The sequence below is a fragment of the Rhipicephalus microplus genome, chromosome 5 (assembly GCF_043290135.1).
Source record: "Rhipicephalus microplus isolate Deutch F79 chromosome 5, USDA_Rmic, whole genome shotgun sequence".
Taxonomy (NCBI): domain Eukaryota; kingdom Metazoa; phylum Arthropoda; class Arachnida; order Ixodida; family Ixodidae; genus Rhipicephalus; species Rhipicephalus microplus.
Window position 1 is genome coordinate 117,292,793 of NC_134704.1, and position 22,164 is coordinate 117,314,956.

Below are 22,164 nucleotides of genomic sequence, written 5' to 3' on the forward strand. Positions count from 1 at the left end.
ACCTCTGTAGTCGTTTATATGGCCTCAAGTTGGCAAACGCTTGGAACGTACCATGGTATCCACTGATAATTATTATTAGACATTGGTAACTTCAAGGTAAGCACAATGTGTTGATTCATAAATGGCACATATTATCATTGAAATGGGCAATCAAAGAAGGCTAAAGAACAAACAAAATGGATTGATTGATATGTGGGGTTTAACGTCCCAAAACCACCATATGATTATGAGAGACGCCGTAGTGGAGGACTCCGGAAATTTTGACCACCTGGGGTTCTTTAACGTGCACCCAAATCTGAGCACACGGGCCTACAACATTTCCGCCTCCATCGGAAATGCAGCCGCCGCAGCCGGGATTCGAACCCGCGACTTGCGGTTCAGCAGCCGAGTACCTTAGCCACTAGACCACCACGGCGGGGCAAACAAAATGGATTGGAACAAAAATCACAAATGTGAGTAAGCTTTCGACGAAGCATTAAATACAACTGCGTGTAATAATAACATGGCGTCGGCAGGATTAAGTATTTTTGAGGTGGGGGTGGAGGGGTGCGTGTGCAAATCCGTTGCTTCGCGTTAAGGGTGGCGGATGTTCATCGGCTTGAATGGTAAGAACGAGGTACCGCAGTGTCCACAAAACACGAAGGACAAATCTTTTCTGGACACACATGTAGATGTCGCAACTGTCTCAGTGACGGACAAAGCGGTATTTCTAGGTGGCGTCGGCCGAAACGGCAACAACTAATGCGAGGCCACACTTGGCGCGAGAGGCGCGGTGGAAACCCCAGGCAGCCGCGGGGGTTTATGTCCACCACTCCTTTTCTAAGGATGGGCGAGACATCTCGTACGTCCGAGAAAGAATTAGGTCACTCGTCGCGAGCACCAGTGGTAGTTTCGAAATGAGAACTTCTCTGTTGCGACAGCATTCTCTGCGAAGCAACTCTTTGACTAGCCTGTGTAACGCTGTCCCTCCATACAACGCACCGCAGGTGTTGGCGCGGTGCCAAGTAGGTCATACCACTGCTACGCGTTGGCGTCACGCTCCCCTCGCTGACGTCACTCTCTTGCTTGCCACGCGCTCGCTGTGACGCCCGCAGCTGCCGCCTCGTCCGTTCGCCCGTAACACATGCAGCGACCAATGCTCGCTACACCCCCAAATCGTCGGTTCACGCGCAATAAACCTGACGCGCGCCTAACGTACGCGTTGAAATATGTCTGTACGTATGACCTACAAGACCTATGCCAGCCATCGCTTCAAACGAAACTCGCAGCGCTCACCACCGCAACCGCGTTTGCGCCGTACAACCCATGCGCAACAATGCTGCTTCGCATCCCATCAGGGTTACCTTCGGCGAGATGGTCTTTTTTGTTGTTGTTGGGCTAAATGGTGTACGTTCTTAACTTTTTAGCGTGCTAAACAACACAGTCACAAGAAAAACGGCTGGGCCTGCGCGGAAGGTGCAGCAGTCACAGTGAAAGGAGAGCGGCCTTTCAGAGCCTTTTTTGAACACTCATTGGGTAAGTGCTGCAAGCACACTTGCTTGATGCCCACTACGGCCTTTATAATAGAGATTTTAGGGCAGGTGGCCGGCATTCGCTGTGCTATTTTTCGTCATTCTTATGAGAAGCGTGGTGTCCGCTAAACTATTGCAAGGAATTTTGTGCCAATAGCTCATGCAGTGGCTGACAATGATGAATTATGCCTGAAGTGGGTATGCGCAACAGCTAATGGCTTAACAAAAACAAGCTTTTATGATGGGTTGGAGCATTAAACGACCCACTCGTTACGCTGTTTGCATTGTGCGACAACTGCTTATTCTTTCGTTGTTTTAAAACGTTTTACAAGTCGTAATAACGTGATTGATTTCCTGACATCAAGCCTGCCCAAGGCAAGTTTGCCAACAAGTCCGCGTTGTGATCTCACAACAGCTTTCGCTGTAAAAACAGGGGACAGAGCCCCACCAAGCACTAAGTTACTCGCAGAAATACCCTGCGTCCTGTCCCTTGCACTGCGCAAGGGACAGGACACTAGCAAACTTGTCACGTCTTTATTTGTTGGTGTTTTAATGATTGTAGAGGAGTGTGTTCAAAATAGTCGAGGATTACCCAATCATCGCCAAGCAAGCTCCTCTAACATCCTTCACTTAGTGTATATGGTGGCGATTTTTAAAACAGCATATAATAAAGATTTAGACAGATGACTCATGAGACTCCCTTTCGGTCACTAGTCTGATTTGTCAAGTGACAGAACATACACACTAGATAGTTCAATATTAAGTATACTACCTGCGTTACCGCTCTTTTGGGCATCCCATATTGTATTCCTTTAGATTTTTAGCCACCTCCGGTATCTAGACTTCTGCGAATAATGAGTTTTGAGTTCAAAATGAAGAGCGATTCGATTCGAATGATTTTGAGTTGATTTGAAGAGGAGATACCACATATAAAAACGAGCCCATTTGTCACGACTAGCGATGAAATTCTAAGCGAATGAGCAGAATTCTAAGCTTTTATGAGCAGAAATTAGAGGTTAAGAAAAGCTTTTGTAGTGTTTTTAGGTGCCTATTAATGCCTACTTATCGCGTTCGTGCCAAAACGCTTATCATCATCATCATCAGCCTGACTACATCCACGGCAGGACAAAGGCCTCTCCCATGTTCCGCCAGTTAACCCGGTCCTGTGCTTGCTGCTGCCAATTTATACCCACAAACTTCTTAATCTCATCTGCCCACCTAACCTTCTGTCTCCCCCTAACCCGCTTCCCTTCTCTGGGAATCCAGTTAGTTACCCTTAATGACCAGCGGTTATCCTGTCTACGCGCTACATGCCCGGCCCATGTCCATTTGCTCTTCTTTATTTCAGCTATTGTAGCCTTAACCCCCGTTTGTTCCCTAATCCACTCTGCTCTCTTCTTGTCTCTTAAGGTTACACCTACCATTTTTCTTTCCATTGCTCGCTGCGTCATCCTCAATTTAAGCTGAACCCTCTTTGTAAGTCTCAAGGTTTCTACTCCGCAGCTAAGTACCGGCAAGATACAGCTGTTATATACCTTCCTCTTGAGGGATAGTGGCAATCTACCTGCCATAATTTCAGAGTGCTTGCCGAATGCGCTCCATCCCATTCTTATTCTTCTAGTTACTTCAATCTCGTGGTTCGGCTCTGCGGTTATTACCTGCCCTAAGTAGACATAGTCTTTTACAACCTCAAGTGCACTATTACCTACCTCGAAGCGCTGCTCCTTTCCGAGGTTGTTGTACATTACTTTCGTTTTCTGCAGATTAATTTTAAGACCCACCTTTCTGCTCTCCTTGTCTAACTCCGTAATCGTGAGTTGCAATTCGTCTCCTGAGTTACTCAGCAATGCAATGTCATCGGCGAAGCGCAGGTTACTAAGGTATTCTCCATTAACTCTTATCCCTAACTGGTCCCATTCTAGGCTTCTGAAAACCTCCCGTAGGCACGCGGTAAATAGCATTGGGGAGATTGTGTCCCCCTGCCTTACACCCTTCTTGATTGGTATTCTGTTGCTTTCTTTATGAAGCACTATGGTAGCAGTTGATCCCCTGTAGAATTCTTCCAGAATGTTTATATATACTTCATCTACGCCCTGATTCCACAGTGTTTGCATGACGGCTGATATTTCTACTGAGTCAAACGCCTTCTCGTATTCTATGAAGGCTATGTATAGTGGTTGGTTATACTCTGAGCATTTCTCTATTACCTGATTGATAGTATGAATGTGATCAATTGTTGAGTAGCCTGTTCGAAATCCTGCTTGTTGCTTTGGTTGATTGAATTCTAATGTTTTCTTTACTCTGTTAGCAATTACCTTTGTAAATATCTTGTATACTACAGAGAGCAAGCTGATCGGCCTGTATTTCTTTAAGTCCTTGTCATTTCCTTTCGTATGTATTAAGATGATGTTAGCGTTCTTCCAAGTCTCTGGTACTCTTCCCGTTAGGAGACACCTCGTAAACAGGGTGGCCAGTTTTTCTAACACAATCTGTCCTCCATCTTTCAGCAGATCTGATGTTACCTGATCCTCACCAGCAGCTTTGCCTCTTTGCATGCTCTTCAAAGCTTTTCCGACTTCTATCATTACTGGTGGGGTGTCATCTGGGTTACTGCTAGTTCTTATAGTATTAAGGTCGTGGTTGTCTCGGCTACTGTACAGATCTCTGTAAAACTCCTCTGCTATTTTAACTATCCTATCCATATTTGTAGTTATTTTGCCCTCTTTGTTCCATAGTGCATACATCCGACTTTTGCCTATCCCAAGTTTCCTCTTCACTGCTTTGACGCTTCCTCCGTTTTTCAGAGCATGTTCAATTCTCTCCATGTTATACCTTTTTACATCGCATACCTTACGTCTATTAATCAAATCAAAACGCTTATAGGTGCCTATAAATGTCTCTTTTTCAAATGGGTACCCACGTGGGCACAATTTAACCTCCATTTTCATTTTAGAGTGCAGTTTGATACAATTATTCATGTTACCGGCAACACTGCCGTTTAGGAACATTACGGGGTTCAAACTCGATCAACTACAAGAATATGACCGCTAGCAGTCGTAAAATGTAACGCGCTGGCAATCTTGCAGCAAACGTGTGCAGTGCAAGGCTATATGAAGGAAGTCGTGGCCAGCGTGCGGCTTTTGTGTGTCCGTTTTTCGACAGACTTCCCGAGGTCTGTTGGAAAGAAAAACATTTTCAAAGATTTACACGACACTGTGCTCCCCATCTCACTGTACAGAGGTAGTATTCATCTCCGACCCACCCTGCGCTCCCGACCCGCTGGTCACTGGATCGACTCCCGGCTGCAGCGGCTGCATTTTTGATGGAGACGAAAATGCTGCAAGCAAGTGTGCTCATATTTGGGTGCACGACGAAGAACCCCAGGTGTTCAAAATATTCAGAGCCCTCCACTACGGAGTCTCTCATAATCATATGCTGGTTTCCGGATGCTAAACCCCACATATCAATCACCCTGTGCTCCCACAGCATACCTGGCATCATGGCATGCGGAGAAGTCAGTTAATCATTAACTAGTTTAACAACATAAAATGAACATCATTGTACTGAGAAGTGAACTCAAACCTCATAACAAAGTTGTATTTTACACGTAAATAGATTTGTTATATCAAAAAATTCCTTATAAAGGTGTATTCCCGACTATTGCAAGACTGTTTCGTTTACTTCGTTGTAACCGATATTTCCTTATATCTGGCTTTGTTATATCGAAGTTTCAGTCTATGCATTGTCACTGGTGTGCATATACGAAAAGACTTCGTTAAATAATCGAACTTAAGTGTATCTATGCCCAGTGAATACATCACCAAACAGTGCAAACTTGGAGTGTGCGTCCCATATCGCACACCAGAAAACAAAGTCGCCCCCTTCGTGGGCCCTGCAATCCCGGCACCAGGCAACGTTCAGTGTAAACACCCCGCACTCTTGCGATTGACCCCAAAGGAATTTCAGGAGAAGCCGCGATATTTCGACGAAGCTGACCTAGAGCTCGAGGCAGTCGAGACTTGGTTCGGGTGAAGACAAGATGTGCACGGACTCCTGGACAGAACCCACATCGGCTAGGCTCCAGGCCCTGGTGTCAATTGCTACTGCGGACCCAAACTTCCACCAAGGAAAGTACTATATTCGAACTATGTTTTTTAATGTGCAGCAAAGTTAGGTTACTATTTGGACTCCTAATTAGCTATATCGAATTCGAAGCAGACACTACAGTTATAACATTGTTGTCAGTAGCTTTTCATGTGTATTTCATGTTCATGTTTGATCGAAAGCAAATAGTTAAAGTGAAGTGCATCTGTGTGCACTTGGATGCCATTAGTTTATGGACAGTGACACACTGAACATGACTGTTGCATACACACACCAACAACTAAGTAACACATTGTGTAATGTGCAGTGCATATGCTTTTTAAATGTATATTGTACCGGTTGAGTATTTCATTCGAGTTCCAACTTGAAAATTTATTTTTTTATTGTGAAGTAATGAATTCTTTTTATTGTTAAGCATGAAGTAATTAATTTTGCTTGTTAGGTGCAGTTTTTAGCCATGTATACTATATCAGTGTATTCAGTTGGGCCTCGGGCACAATCAAGCTAGTTTTGTAGCTTGTGGCCTGTGGTCCTTTTCCACCTTTTTTGTATGGCAATAATGTAGACAACTTTATCATTTATTCATTTATAGTTAAACAGTTCAGTTATGGTGGCTTAGCCCTTTGAGACACTTCATACAGAATTATGTACACTTGTTCTCGCTAGGTATGTTGACAGATGGCTAAGAGAACACACAAATATTTGCATGATTAAACACCATTTTGCAGTGTTCCAGTAACAATGTAAAGGCTTTGCTGAAGGCCCTACCATTTCTGTCAAGCAGCGTCTGAAGTAAAATTTCTCATTCTCAAAATGAACAAAGAAGCTGAAAACGAATAGGCACTGTATTCCTAGCTTACAATTTCTTATATTTATCTAAAACAGCAGGACTGGACAATAAATATTGTAAATTTAGTGTTTATTGTTACAAGACTATATTTATACAAAATGTTTTCGTAGCAATGAAATGTTGAAAGCCTCGAAATGATACACACATTTGACTATATACAGGTTGTTCTTTACATGCGACATCTGAAAAGTTGATAAGAGGTCTGACAACCTCGTTAATGTACTAAAATTTTAAAAACCCATCAAGCTGGTCAGTCATGTTTGCAACCTCCCAGGGTACCAGGACGACAAAACTAGTTCTACAGTGTGAAATTCTAGACAATGCAAACAGAGTTGACAAGGAGTAGTGCTATATACATTGTGCCAGCCCATTTGTCCACAATAAAAAAATTTTGGTGCAATAATTTACTGCACGGTCATAAATACGAGCCTACATGCATGCAGCAGTTCATGTAAAAAGGTAAAAAAAAGCAGACAACTAATACTGACAACCTCTGCCAACTAAAAAAGCAGGTTATTAGGTTTTCATACTGCCAGAGTTGGTGCAGGCCCTCTCCTGCTGCCTTTTGTTGGCTGGTCAAAGTAAAATGGTTTGCACTATTTAAAACAGTTGTCAAAAACAGAGTGGCTTGTCAAAAGTGAAGACACAGAGACGGCTGTCAGACTCGACAGTTGTCTTGCTCAGCTATTGGAAAGGACGGCACCCTCGTCCAAGGAAGCCTGCAGAATGCTTCGCTCGTGTTTCATGAACGAAAGCAGCGAGTCTGAAAGCGGCTGTTCGGACTGTCGATCCTGCGAGAGAAAAGCCAAAGAGATAAGAGAACTGCTGAACATCTAGATATAGTACAAAGAGTCATCAGTAAATAACTTGAACACCTCTATTATCAACATCACTCTGTATTTAAAGGGGCTTTGCAATGTTCCTTGTTCTGCCTGCATTCTGAAGCACTGGGCTGTGTGTTGTGCCGAATACAGAGATGAACACAACAAGAAATACAGAAGTTGGAGCAAGGTGACAGAAGTTATTCACCTTAAAACTTCAAAACCCTCGCAGACGATGAGAAAGAAATGCGCCCTTTTGCATTTTACCCTCCCATTGACGTCGAAGGCAGCTTTCAACTGTAGGCACACTGGTGTCTCTTATACCCATTTGTCTCTTGTATCAGTGTCTCTTCTAAAAGGGTTCGACTGTATTTAACAATCAGAAGTCTTCTATATACTGAGGTAATATAAAGAATGCTTTTTGAGTTTTTAACACACAAGTGGCCTAGCTAGGTTTGTATTATTATTACTGAAATCTTTCGTTACAACGCCTATTCAAATCGATCACCAGTGATCGACACTTTTGGGTCATCGATTTTGACATGTGAAATTGGTTTCTCATGCACCCAGCGTTTCTTAGTAGTTAGTCCAGCCACTCAACTTTCAGAATAAATTAGAATTTGCCTGTTTTGGCAACATAGTGATTTTCGACAGACCTTTGCGCGAACCAATGCGCGTGCATTGTTAAAAATGTCCACTAGGCTGAGGAACTTGATGGAAGCGCATGCCCCTCGTGATTATGCTACAGTGAACGTTTCTAGAACTAGGCAAGTTGCAAAACTCCTCGAGTCAGACTACCCCTCACACGGCGCAAGGACAGCTTCCGGTTTGGTGGCGCTGGCGACGCTGGCGGCGCAATGAGCTTTCGCTAGCATACGAAAACGCGTAGTCGTCGTGGCAAGACGCTGTGGCGGCCATACTTAAAGAGCTTTGCTAATGGTATATTATCGTGATTCGCTGCTGCCGCAGAAACTTTATACTGCGTAACATTTAGCGGCGTAAGGCAAATACAGAATAACTATGGCTTTCTGAAGTGCCCACAATAAAAGATGCTTCATATATATCTTGACGAGCTCTGCAGGAACATTTTGTGATGACGCATAGTAGTCTTCCGGTAGAGGCCTGATTGTCGACGATTGGAGGTCTGCAACGGCACGTTGAGATAATGACATCCGGTGGTGGCCATGACCCGACAGGTAAAATGGAAGCCGCAGGGTGAAATCTAGTTTTTGTGTGCAGTTGGTTTTCTACGTGGCGCTCTCGCATCCAGTAGGGAGGTGGTTCGAAGCACGCGGTGAACATGCATTGGTGGTGAGCGTCACCTGCTTGAAGCCGTACGAGCTCTTCTCGAGTTACCCGACATACGAGGAAGGGAATGTTTTCGCAGGCGGCGACGCCCATACTTGCAACAGTAGGAACATTGTCCAAGTGCCCGAACTTAGGGAAAATTTCCCGGGTATTCAACGCCTCAAATGCGCGACACTGCTGCCTGAAAATAGGAATGTTCAAGTTTTCTTTTGTTACGAGAAAATTGAACATGTCCTCGACGATGTCTTTCAACAAATGACGACTTTGTCTTCGTCGGACATATTTGCGTTGACAATCCCGCAAAGCTTCAATACCTCCTCAATGTAGGTTGTGCATGTTTCACCGGGCAATTGAGCCCTACGTGACAGCATTTGCTCAGCTTTCTTTTTCATAGAACTCGGGTCCCCAAAGCAGGCCTTCAGTTCCTCAACAAATATATTCCAAGTGGTGAGGACATGTTCATGATTCTCAAACCAAAGCAAAGCAGTCCCGGCAAGGAAGAATGCTACGTTCACGAGCTTTGCCGGCGCACCCCATTCGTAGTAGGGGCTCACTCTGTCTTAGTGTTTTAGCCAAGCATCCACGTCTTCCTCAGTTTTACCCGAGAATATCCGTCGTTCAGGTGCCCAGTAGTCTGGTTGTCGAGGTCGACGCCCACCTTGTGCCATGTTGGGGGCACTGGTGGTTGCAGCAGCATAGTGCGTCAACTAGATTGCTGTGTCGTCATTCATGCTGATGTTGTCCGGGGGTAGGCCAGCTAAGCGTCTGCTTCTTCGAAGAACTTCTACTGCGGGGTGCAGGACGGCGAATTACCCAGCACCTCCACCAAAGCTGTAACGGATGTGATGGATTTATTTACACTGAAAATGCCAGCGCTCAATCGTCACTGCCGAATCAACATCGCTCGAGAGCGTCCTACCTCTTCTTGCTCACTCTTTCAGTCTGCGTTACAATATACATATTGTGGGCATTTGTTACTTACATCGTTCTCATCCCTGCATGATCATAATCACCATCATCCGCTTGCCTCTTCCTTATGGCCACTCTGTGCCATCATCATCATCTGTGTACCAACTGGCTCTGCCCGTTCATTTTGCGAGGTCTTTCCTCAAATAAACGCTGTTGCAACCAAGACTACCAGGACTTCATACGTGGTGGAGGTGGATTTTTGGTCCTGTAACCTCCCGCAGCCCGCTCTACCCTCTCAAGCTTCGTTCAGTCCGTCGATTGCGCCCACTGTGAGGCAGCATGTCCCAGACCGAGCCTGCCGGCGCTGATGTCATCAACCACGCACCGCCGCAAGCTGCCCCTCCTGTTTACATACACGGACATCAGAAGACACGGACATCAGTGGACGTAGAAGACTGGCTCGATGACTACGACCGTGTAAGTGTCGCTAATCGGTGGGACGAGGCCGCCAAACTGCGTTACGTCCCTTTTTATCTGACCAGAGTCACAAAGACATGGTATTTTAACCACGTCATTGACTTACCCGACTGGGCTACCTTCCAACAGCAGCTGCGACACGTTTTTGGGACCGTCGCGAAGAGGAAGAGGACACTCTAGCCGACAACATCTCGGTGAATCGTACACTTCATACATCAAGGATGTCCTCTCACTGTGACGGCGTGTCAATCATTCCATGCCGGAATCGGACAAAGTGCGCCACATATTGAAAGGCATTGGACCTCTTGCCTTTAATGCCCTCGCTGTGCAAAGCCCAGCTACTATCGCTGATGTCGTGACGACGAGCCAGCGCCTTGACGCGCTGGACTCCGTTCGTCCCCAACCAGACATTGACGACCACCACTCCATGTCTCATGGCCACCTGTGTGACTTCATCCGGGACATTATACGCAAAGAATCGCGGTCTATGGACTTCCCACCTCCTACACCGCATCCTACACAGTCTTCGGGAGTGCCCTTGCATGACATCGTCAGGAAGGAACTTGCATCCCTGACCGGCTCTGCGCCCGTACAGCCACCTGCTTCACGCCCCATATCCACCTACCCTCAAGTTGCTGCCGTGCCTCCCAGCGACGTACACTCGGCATTGCCGCTGCCAAGTTACCCGTGGGTTGCTGCCGCTCCCACGGTGAACTACCGTTCGATGCCCCCTGACCCTTCTACCTGACCGCGCTATCTCCAGGGGCCCCGTACGCCTTCTACTCCCCACTCTCTGGCACTCGTCCCGCCCTGTCTGCTACTACTGCGGCTATCGCGGCCACATATCTCGTTTCTGTTGAAAGCGCCAGCAAGATGAGCGTCGGAACAACATGCGTGAACGGGATTTGTACAGTGGGGCCTCCGATCAAGGTCAGCGTTATTCGTCTTCCCTGCACCGGTCTCTATCTCCTCCGGCATCGACTGCACCACGGAACAGCCGAAACACGAGACGCCGCTCGCCTTCGCCCTTCCGCAGTTTCACTTCTCTTCAGCCCGCCTCATTCTCTACGATATTCATTAAAAAAACTAAATGATGCAGTTTGTGGAGAAAAAACTGCATTTGCAATTAGAACTGAAATTCCTCCATCAGGCCCGTGTAACATGGTTGCTGTGGAAGTAGAAGGAGTGAGAGTCGATGCTTTGGTGGACACAAGTGCGACATTGTTATACGTGCCGATTTGTGTGAACATTTAAAGAAAGTAACGCCGCCTTACAATGGACCCACGTTAGTCGCTGCTCAGGGGAACGTCATTCGCCCTTCCGCGTTTTGTACTGTGCTAGTTTTCATCGACGGCATCCGCTATCATGTCCAGTTTGCTGTCCTGTCCCGCTGCTCTCACCGACTATGGGATTTCCTATCATCTGCTTCCGCGGCTGTTTGTTGCGAACAACGCATCGCTCACCTTACTGAAACCAACTACATGCTTGACGACGTCAATCGAAGGCCACTTCGTTTGGTCGCTGCAAAAGACATTGAACTGCTGCCAGAATAAGAACAAATTATCAGCATTACATCCAACAACATCTATCACTGTGATGTAGTGGTCTCCCCATCACCACTTTGCGTTCGTAAAGGCATAGTTCTTCCATCCGGTGTCCGTTTTTGCAATGGCTCTGCACTTGTCACCGCTGTAAACTCTTCACTGGAGAAGGTCTTACCGCCACCGGGCACTACTGTGGCCCGTGTTGCCAACTTAGAACCTGTATTTGTCATGCCACTTAAGGCCATCGCATCCAAAGACCCTTCCCTTGGTGAGCATGTTTCTTCCTCCGCCTTTACCACCGCTATCAGCAGCGACTTGACAAATTCACAGACGCAGCAGCTGCTCGCATTGTTACAGAAACACGCAAATTCTTTCGATGTTTCTCCGCCTAAGCTGGGCCGCACTAATACTACAGCACATTGAATTCAAACAGTTGGGACATCTATCGTACACCGCCGACCCAACCGCATGTCTCTAGCTTGAAGAAAAATTACAGAAGAAAACGTTGCTGACATGCTTAAAGGGGAGGTCATCCGTCTCTCATCTAGCCCTTAGTCGTCTCCTATTGTTTTACTCCATAAAAAGGATGGCTCTGTGCGTTTTTGCGTGGACTACAGGGCGCTCAATGAGATCACACGCAAGGACGTGTACTCTATGCCACGCATTGACGACACTCTTGATTCCCTACAAGGCACGGAATATTTTTCAAGCATCGACATTCGTTCTGGGTACTGGCACATTCCCATGCATGAAGACGATAAGGAGAAAACGGCGTTCGCAACCTCTGATGGGCTATACAAATTCAGCGTGATGCCTTTCGGGCTCTGCAATGCACCCGCGACTTTTGAGCGCATGATAGACACCGTGCTGCGCGGCTTGAAATGGAAAAGTTGCCTTTGCTACCTGGACGACATTATTATCTTTTCGTCAACCTTTCCTGAGCACCTAGAACAATTGAATCAAGTTCCGACGTGCCTTACCCGCGCAGGGCTCCAAATAAACACTAAGAAATGCTCTTTCGCTAGCAAAGCTATCAAAATCTTAGGACACGTCGATAGCAAAGATGGCATTCGGCCCGACCCTGACAAGATTTCTGCAGTCCTTCACTTTCCGCGTCCCAAAAGACCAAAGGAGCTTCGCAGTTTTCTTGGCCTCGCCTCCTATTTTCACCGGTTTATCCAGAACTTCACCCCTATTGCTGCTCCCTTACACCAGTTATACCCCTGTCACACGGGCACCCGTGAAGACCGTTTAACTCCCTCGTCCTTACGACAACGAAGATGCGGTCGGTGTCACACGGCCACCCTTACGCAAACGAAGGTGAATGGAGCATTTCGCAAAGGATGTTCAACGATCTCCCTTCGCAGCGAAACAAGGTACTCTCGTCCCCAGCAGTCTAGAGGTCAGAGAAAAATTTCGAGCACTAAGTGGCCGCAGTGAAAGAATAATACATTTTAGCAATATTATACGTTCTCTCGGACGCTTGGGATGGTGGATACTACGCTTGCAGGAGTACGACTTTGACATAACTTACATGTCAGGTAGAGAACATTATTACGCTGACACTTTATCTTGTTGCCCGCTTCCAACTACCCATATCAGCGTTAGTGAGAACTCAACCACATTATCTACCAAATTTCATACACTCACATCCATAGGGCAACCCCTTTCGAAGGACGAGCCAACATTTATCTCCCGCCAACAATCCCATCCATACTGCAGACGCATAATGGACCACCTTTTGGGAGTTTCTCGTCCACCAAACGTGCGACTTTGTCGTCAACTCCTGCACTTTAAGCTGGACAATGGGGTTCTCTACTGCCACATTTACCACCGGTCAGTGCTGGGTTCCTGTACTGCCACGCTCTCTTCAACTTCAAGTGCTCAAAGCTTTCTACGACGACTTGACTGCTGGTCATCATGGTTTTAAAAAACTCTTGATTGTATTCGATGTCATTACTGGCTTGGCCTTGCTTCTAGTGTAGCGCGGTACGTCAGTTTCTGCTACCCATGCCAGCGTCGTAAACTCCCTACGTCTGCACCTGCTGGACCTCTACAGCCACTTCCGTGCCCTTCAATGCCGTTCGAGGTTGTAGGTCTTGACCTTTACGGGCCTCTCCCCGTCACATCTGCTAGCAAACGATGGATAGTGACCGCCGTGGACCACCTGACACGCTACGCTGAGACTTTCTCTGTTATTGCAGACTCAGCTGTGGAAGTTGCAGACTTTATTCTTCACGCCATAATCCTGCGTCATGGGGCTCCTCGTGTACTGCTTAGTGACCGCGGCAAAGTGTTCCTGTCACAAATGGTAAATGTAGTACTGCGCGCTTCTGGAACTACTCCCAAGACAGCTTCAAGCTGCCACCCTAAGACAAATGGCCTCACAGAAAGATTTCACCGAACCCTTGCCGACATGATAGCCGTTGACGTCCAACCTGACCACAAAAACTGGGATGCTTTTACCATTCCTGGCATTCGCTTACAACACCGCCGTTCAGCGAACAACTTGCTACTCACCGTTTTACCTCGCGTACGGACGCACCCTGACCACCTTTTTCGACGTCTCCTTCTTTAACAGCGACGACAATTCATGTCAGTCTTATAGTGAAGAATACATTTCCCACCTGGCCCAGTCTCGCTACCAGGCTCGCATCAATACTGAAGCGAGACAGCACGAGCGGAAGATCATTTATGACACATCCCATTGCGTTGTGTCTTTCCAACCTGGTTACGAGGTGCTGCTTTGGACACTAATTCACACTCCTGGTCTTTATGACAAATTCCAACCATGCTTCATGGGGCCATACATAGTTTTAGAACAGACTTCGCCGGTCAATTATCGTGTGACACCACTTGTCGCCCCAACAGACCGCCGTTACCGCAGCACTGAGATTGTCCACGTTTCTTGCATGAAACCTTTCACGCGACGTTCCCCGTCACTTTGACTTGCGGCGGCCAAGGTGTCCGCTTCCAAGTGAGGGGAATAAGTGTGGGCATTTGTTACAGCCTTCTCATCCCTGCATGATCATAATCACCATCATCCGCTTGCCTCTTCCTCATGGCCACTCTGTGCCATCATCATCGTCTGTGTACTGGCTCTGCCCGTTCATTTTGCGAGGTCTTCCCTCAAACGCTGTCGCAACGAAGACTACCAAGACTTAACATTATATTATATATATATATATATATATCATAGCGTACGAGTCTTTCCGTTAGTTGCTAGTTGGCGTAAGTTCGCAATTTATTTTTAGGCGCAAAAACCCAATTACAATGTCTTGTATATCTCTTGTGACTGTGTTTATTGTGCCTTAAATTAAATTGCATCTATTTAGTGCAATTCCGTGGCTTTTGTCTAGTTCTGTAGTCAACTTTCTTTTACATGCAAAGTATTTCTTAGCGAACTTTGGCAACTTTGAGTGTGCGCGGGTATCTATCTATCCGTCTATCTATCTATCTATCCATCCATCCATCCCATCCATCCATCATTTATCTGTCATCTATCTAGCCCCCTATGACTTTTAGCTCTCCTGGCCTTTTCAATAAAGATATTGATACCAAACTTGGTATGGCACACGATGACTGTATGGAGAACATATTCGACTAGTCATAACATGAAAATCATGACATGTATGTCATGAATGTCATGATTTATATGTCATGGTCCTGCAGCTCTTGCGGTGGTTATGATCACATGGCATGTTGCAAAACTGATAAGGTACGACATTACTGCATGGCGAACACAAGCAACAGACCCTGACATGAAAATCATTACATGCGTGTCAAGTAACAAGACTATATGCCAGGCTCATGATGCGCTCACAGCCATTTCGCTAGCATTACATATACCAAATTTGGTATTACAATATGTGAATGAATGACAAAGGTATGTGACTGGTGCAAACATGATAGTCATAAAATGCGTGTCATATAACAATATGACTACATGCCACGCTCATGATGCGCTGGCGGCCTTTTCGCTAGCTTCACTTATACCAAATTTGGTATTGAGGGACGTGAATGGATGACAAACGTATGAAACTGGTGCAAACATGATAAAAATGAGATGCATGTCATGTAACAACATGACTACATGCTACGCTCATCATGCAATCGCAGCCATTTCGCTAGCTTAACATGTACCAGATTCGGTATTACATGAAGCGAATGGATGACGTAGGTCATTGACACATTCAAACATGATAATCACAACATGCATGTCATGTAACAAGATGACTACATGCTGCACTCATGATGTGCTCAAGCTGTTTTGCTAGCTTCACACATGCCAAATTTGGTATCGTGTGACGACAATGGATGACGAAGGTATGTGACTGGTGCAAACATGATAACAATGAGATGCGTGTCGTGTGACAACATGACTACATGCCACAGTGAAGGCGCCAATACACTTCGACGTGACCCGGCGTGCACGCCCGCGTTCGTTTTGTAGCGTCACGCCGGCGTTGCCACGCCAGGCGCCGGTCCTGTCGTATGATCGCAGGCGCATGCCGCACTGCGTTATTTTGACGCATGCGCACTTCAGCGTGTCCGACGTCCTTCCGTCACGAAAAGAGGCAGACGCAGTGCTGCCTGGGTAACGCATCCGCCGGTTCCCATCGAGCCACGCCGATGAACGCTGGTCGCATCGGTCGTACCTGGCGCGAGACTATAAAGTTCTGGCATTTTGCTAACGAATAGTGTCGTTGTGCCCTGCGTGCGCATGCGTCAACGTCTCGTTGGAGTATATTGGGCCCTTCATGACGCACTTGTGGCCGTTTCGCTCACTCCACATATACGAAATTTGGTGTTACGTGACGTCAATGGATGGCGAAGGTATATCACTGGTGCAAACATGATAATCATGACACGTGTGTCATGCAAGAACATGACAACATACCACGTTCATAGCGTGCTCGCCGCCGTTTCGTTAGCTTCACATATACTAAATTTGGCATCACGCGACGTGAATAGATGACGAAGGTGAACGACACACCCAAACATGGTAATCATGACACGAAAGTCCTGTACGGCTCGTATCGTTGTGGCGATTTTAAAGTGGCGTATCAATCTTCCTACTTCGTGCTTCACATATCATCGATTCTCACTGTACGTGGTATCTGCCATTTTTTTTTTAATATAGCTTCAGTTGCTATGCATTGCTACGAAAAGTTACGTGAAATATGAAGTTTTTGATGAATCCCGTGCAGTGGTGCTGCAAATGAATACCCTTGCTGTCAAACTTTTTCTTTACTTCATATTTCGTGGAATTTCTGGTAGAAACATGTAGCAACTGAAGCTCAAAAAAAGGAAACCAACACAGCAGTACAAGTGACACTAAGAATGAAAATTTGCCACCCACAGCTCCTGGGTCTTTTGAGTGGAAAGCGGGAGTTCTGCCCCTCGACCACCTCAGTAAAGCCGTGCACAGCTCTTAAAGCGACGACAAATCGTAGACTATCAACTGAAGTTCCGCAAGCGGATTGATTCTGTTTGGCCTGCACTTTCTGTGCATTGGTGCTACGATCGTTCCGCGCACTCCCGTATCCTAGTTAACTAGGTTAAGGTTGGAGTGTGTGCACCTGGATCCCTGTATTGATTGACGACAAAAACTACAGGTGGCCAATGTGGCCTCCATTTCTCGCTGAAAGTAGCACAACTGAAAATGCTTCGAGGCTGGTCGGGCATTTTGGTGCAGCGTGGCGCGATTTCGGTGAATTTTGTGGTTTTGGTACAGCTCAGCGCAAAAACTGGGAATTTAATAAAATTGGCGCAGGTGTTGCACTTCTTAACACTGCAAAACACTAGCGTCTACACCTCACCATTCACTGACCTAGCACTGTACTCTGTGCAAGAAGACGAGGGCAAAAAAAAAAAAGCCCAAGCAGTGAGCAACTGCAGCCCGAGGACATTTATGGGTAAGTTCAACAAAGCTAGCACAAGTGTAATTTCCACCTAGTAAGAGTGCACTCTTTCAAGTAGTACTAACAAAACAACGCAACTTACCAGCTCTTCATGGCCGAATGCCACCGATGGCGATATACAGCTGAAATTCCCATCAATCAATGATGGCTGCCTGGCATTCGTTATCAGAGACTCTTCTGGATGAGCCCACTGAAAGAGCAAAAAGAAAAGAGGAAGAAGAAACTGCTCATTTTCAGATATAAATCTCTAACCTCCTATGTGAAGGCTTGTGCAAATATTCGCAATTCCAGTTCACTTCAATTGGAAATTTCAAGGTATTAGAAATGATTGACTACGTCTATTAAATATTGGTCCACATGTAACCTCCTGTAAAGGTGGTTTGACTGCAAGATAAAGGTTTTAAGCCTTGAAAGCACCTACCCAAGTGTATGTATTAACCAGGGCCAGGCAGTTTTGCAATACAATAGTATCCCGATAGTGTTTCAGAGATACTTTTGAGTATCTGTGTTACTGTATCGAGATAGTTTTCAAAAATGCATTTGTATCTCAGTAGTAAAATACTTTAAGATGTATCGCCTTTATCTCGATACTATCCAGGACATGGGTATCTCGTTACTTTTTTTTTTCTGAAATGAGCCGCGATGTGTTTACAATGGGAAAATATTTTTTTTTTCTGCTGTGACCTTGGAAGTATGCAGCAAGATATTCACTCACCATATCTGGATTTCTGCTGAGGGTGAAACTGACTCCTACCTTCCTAAAAGTTTATTCAACAACAAAGATGTCAGTTTACAGAAAAGTGCGTACGGGATTGGTAATACACACAAGGAGCCCCAAAGTTAGAAACAGTGAGCTAGTGCCTTTGCTACCTGCATCCCATTGTGCACCTTCAGGCAGAACTGTAATGTGTTTGAATGCCTGCTTGAGCTTCCCAACACTGTTATACTGACATTTTGAATTCCAGCAGCGGTATTTTCATTATGAGCAGCATTGTATACTGCACAATGGGTGCCAACCAACAGCGTCGTTCTTAAAATGTGTTCCCTCATGCCAATTGAATGAGCTTATTGGGGAAGCCACAAACCACCCAAAAAATTTGGTGTGTACTTCTTTAAGAAACTTCTTTCTCCAAAACATTTCCGGAAGATGTCGGGGTAGCCACACGGCAATTGGAAGGAGGTCTTTTTGCGTTTCTTTTTGCATTCCTTGTTTTGTTCGTTCTTCTTTCTGCCTTTTCTGTGTTTCTAGGAAACACTAAACCTTCAACTAGAAGTAAGTGCTCATCTTCATTGTTTATGTGTTCCTCTCTTGCTTTGCGCTAAGCCACTTTAGCAAAACTGGAAACCAACTAGCCTGAACCACTAGTCTACCGAGTAGTAAGCCCCGCCGTTACAGTGGCAGTAAGGAATTCAGGAGCCTTAATTTTTTTTTTTGTCAGAGACACATGCCGACCTGTGTGTTCGTGCAGGATTAGCCGTAGCGCATTACGAGTAACAGCGTTAGTGGTGGTACATTGCTTTTTTAGGTAACTTATTAATGTACTCGTTACAATTTCAAAACTGTAACGGGCAAAGTACCTACGGTAAAGTGGCGGTCCTACTCTGACGACACTGGCTCCACATTTTAGGCACCGTTTGTTCACGCACTAGGCTTACTGTGCTCACCGTATCGATATGAATTGTATCCACTATAACACAAATTTGTGCTCCTCTGCAGCAGTAGAGCGACTTTTTTTCGTTCGCGAGTCTTGTGTTGAGGCCGAATTGACGATGTCTAGATAACGGCCTATTTGAGAAGCTACTGCTGCTTAAGTGCAATTGACATGCAAAATGTTTCAACAAACAGACTTTTGTTAAATGAAAACATACCTTTTCTCGATTTGTTTGTTTATGGTTCCAGCCCTTCACTTGAATTATGCTACTTCTAGCATAGCTAATAGGATTGCCTCCAAGTATCCCGATTTCGGTGTACAATGCATGTGACTTGCTCTCATACAGCATAGTTTTCTATAGCAACTGATATCTGTAAGTATGTCATTATTAATTATGTGCAGTGTAAGCCTCTTTGTAATGCTTTAATAGAACTCGGACTACGGTGACAAAACAATGAATAAAATAATGCACTGTGCATTCTAAATACTATGCTCCAAATAACGTCTGTACGGAGTATGACTATCCCCGACATAGAGAAAAGTATTTCGGTTTTTGCAAAAGTATCTCTAAAATATCCTATTACGTCAATTACAAATGTATCTCAGTATCTGTATTTTAGGCTTCCACACCGTGTAGTTCGATATCTGTATTCCGGAACACTTTTTCGGGTATCTCTGCCCCGCCCTGGTATTAACTGCATGCAACTCCCTGACAAGATGGTTTCACTGTAATAAAGAAAAGGGCTAAGCCGTGAAAACACCTAGCCAGAAAAAAATCCACACTGCCGCAAGGCCCCACTTCAACGTTAAATTAACATATTGCTTTAGTATCGATTCATCATTTTTCAAGTTTAAGAGCTTGTTATACCAACTTACGCACTCAAGTACACAAAGTGTTAATAAAATATAACATATTGTCACAGTGCAATGGACACAAAGGATGACAGCAGCTTACGGCAGCGAAAAGAGCATGTTCAGAATCAGCTGTACAGCAAGACGCCTGCTTCACCATCATCTCATCATCTCTACAAACCATTCCTATCGTCGTTCTTTTTTATATACGCGCGTGTCAATATATTGCAGGTTATCACTTGAATTCTACCACAAGGCGAATACTACGACTATTCAAAAGTGTTTCCACATCCTTTGAGCAAAACAATGAAAAAAAAGAATTTGCACAAGACTTGTTTCAGCTTTTAAAAAAGATTGTGCATACTAGGTAGGTCATAAATATATGCCAATTTTTCTTTATATACGCAATATATACTACGGCTAAACCCCTTTATAAGAGGCATGCTACGGGCAGCAATTCTTGTCTTTTGAACGAGATGTCTCTCTTACAAGCAGGGGACCTTGCATGTGTTTTTTTTATCCCCCGTATTTTACTGTAGGCATACTGGTGTCTCTTATACCAATTTGTCTCTTATATCGGCGACTCTTATAAAGGGGTTTGACTGTATTTGAATTAGATTGAAATCATATGATTGAAATCGCTAATCATACCTGCCAAGTTCAAGGATTCTGAATCCGGGAGATTTTTGCAATGTAGAGGGGGATATTGCACTAAATTATGTGCCCCCATTTCTTTGGTACCAAAAGAAAACAACAAAAAACATTGGGAAAAGCAACAGGGGGAAGGGGGCACCAATCACCAGTGGAAACATCGGCTTTGCAGTTTTAAAATAGCTCGGAGTGGCTGAACACGAGGGTAGTGTTTCCCACTAAGGCGAGAGTCTCAAACGGGGAGTGCAAATACTATCAAATTGAGCATCATCAAAACAACTAGCAAATTCTATTCTCATCAGAACAAACCCCATATGCTTTCCTACGACGCACGTGAACGAATGGGATGGTGCAGCTGGCTGCCATGAAAGCGCAAGTCAGTGCTTTCATCTTTTGACAGGAACGCTGCTAGAATCTTTTGACAGGAACGCCAAAGTACTTCTCGTTTTTTTTTTGGTCTTTACTGCCTTTGATCTACCGCTGCGTTACCGCGTGCCCTCAGAGCTCGTAGATCGCTACTGCGTTGCTGTGGCCACGGTTTTGTGCGCGACAATTGTGGCAAACGGTAGCTACGTTTGCAACCCGCATGCGCTGGCTGGACACGTGCCTTCAGAACTACTTCATAGGTCGTTTTATGCTGTCTATAATCGACCTGCCATGGTTTTATTCACAGAGCTACCGGAAAGCAGCGTTCCTTTGACTGGTCGAGCATTGAACACGCACACACTTTCAGAGTTCTGTCACTTAGGTTGTCACCATACATGAGCGTGTCAAGAGCGCACGCAGTTCGCCCACAGCAGTTGCGGCAACGACAACCACACCCACTGTAAAAAACAGTGCGTGCGCTGGTCGCATGCGTACTTCTGAAGCTTGAAGTTCTTATCACCCGCCGCGATTAAGAAAAGTCCTCGGGACATATGAATTTCAGCCCAATGAACACAGTGAAATTTGGCTGGGGAATTTCGCGAATTCTTTTTGCCGTAGTTTCGCATCATTGAGATTCTACTGTACGTATAGATGAACGCCTCTCAAATTCGTTTATAATAAAGTGTGGCGAGTTCTTGAAAAACCTAGAGCGCATTGACCTACATTTTGGCCAATGCAGCCGAGCCATGCACAGAAACTTCAATTTCAGGAAGATTTTCATGACAATCCTGCCAAAGGAAGAAACTGTCAAAATTCCAGAGTCTCCCGGACAACTCGGGAAACTTAGAAGGCATGCTATTCGCTTCGAATCCACTTAGAACCTATAATTCACTATTTGCACAAGCCTACCAATGTGGACATATGTCACAAAACGAGCGCTCAAAAAGGGCGCGCCGCCAAATTCTCGCGACGAAGCGCCAGAGTGACGCCGCGAGGTCAACCATAAAAAAAAAAGAAAACAAACATCCAACGACTCCCCGGGCGCGCGACCCTCTCCCCTCGGAAGCGTGGATTCACCGACGGCCCTCCCCACACCGGCGGCCGAGCAAGCACTCGAAATTTCTAGATGGAAAGGGGCGTGGTGATGCCGGGTTGAGTCATCCGTCGCGGACGGATGACTCCCCAGCCTTCGCTG

The 22,164-nt window shown here is 45.6% G+C and overlaps 1 protein-coding gene across 2 annotated transcripts in view; it reads right to left on the reverse strand.

The window, feature by feature from the left end:
• Positions 1–6,175: 6,175 nt before the first annotated feature.
• LOC119186855 (uncharacterized) overlaps positions 6,176–22,164 on the reverse strand; it is a 76,525-nt gene continuing 60,536 nt past the window's right edge. For both annotated transcript variants that reach the window (XM_075894384.1, XM_075894383.1), the window contains 2 exons: positions 17,531–17,638; positions 6,176–7,256 (listed from right to left, as the gene is read on the reverse strand). In XM_075894384.1, coding sequence (XP_075750499.1) covers positions 7,146–7,256; positions 17,531–17,638 — 219 coding nt within the window. In that variant the 3' untranslated portion in view covers positions 6,176–7,145. The remainder of the gene's footprint in view (positions 7,257–17,530; positions 17,639–22,164) is intronic.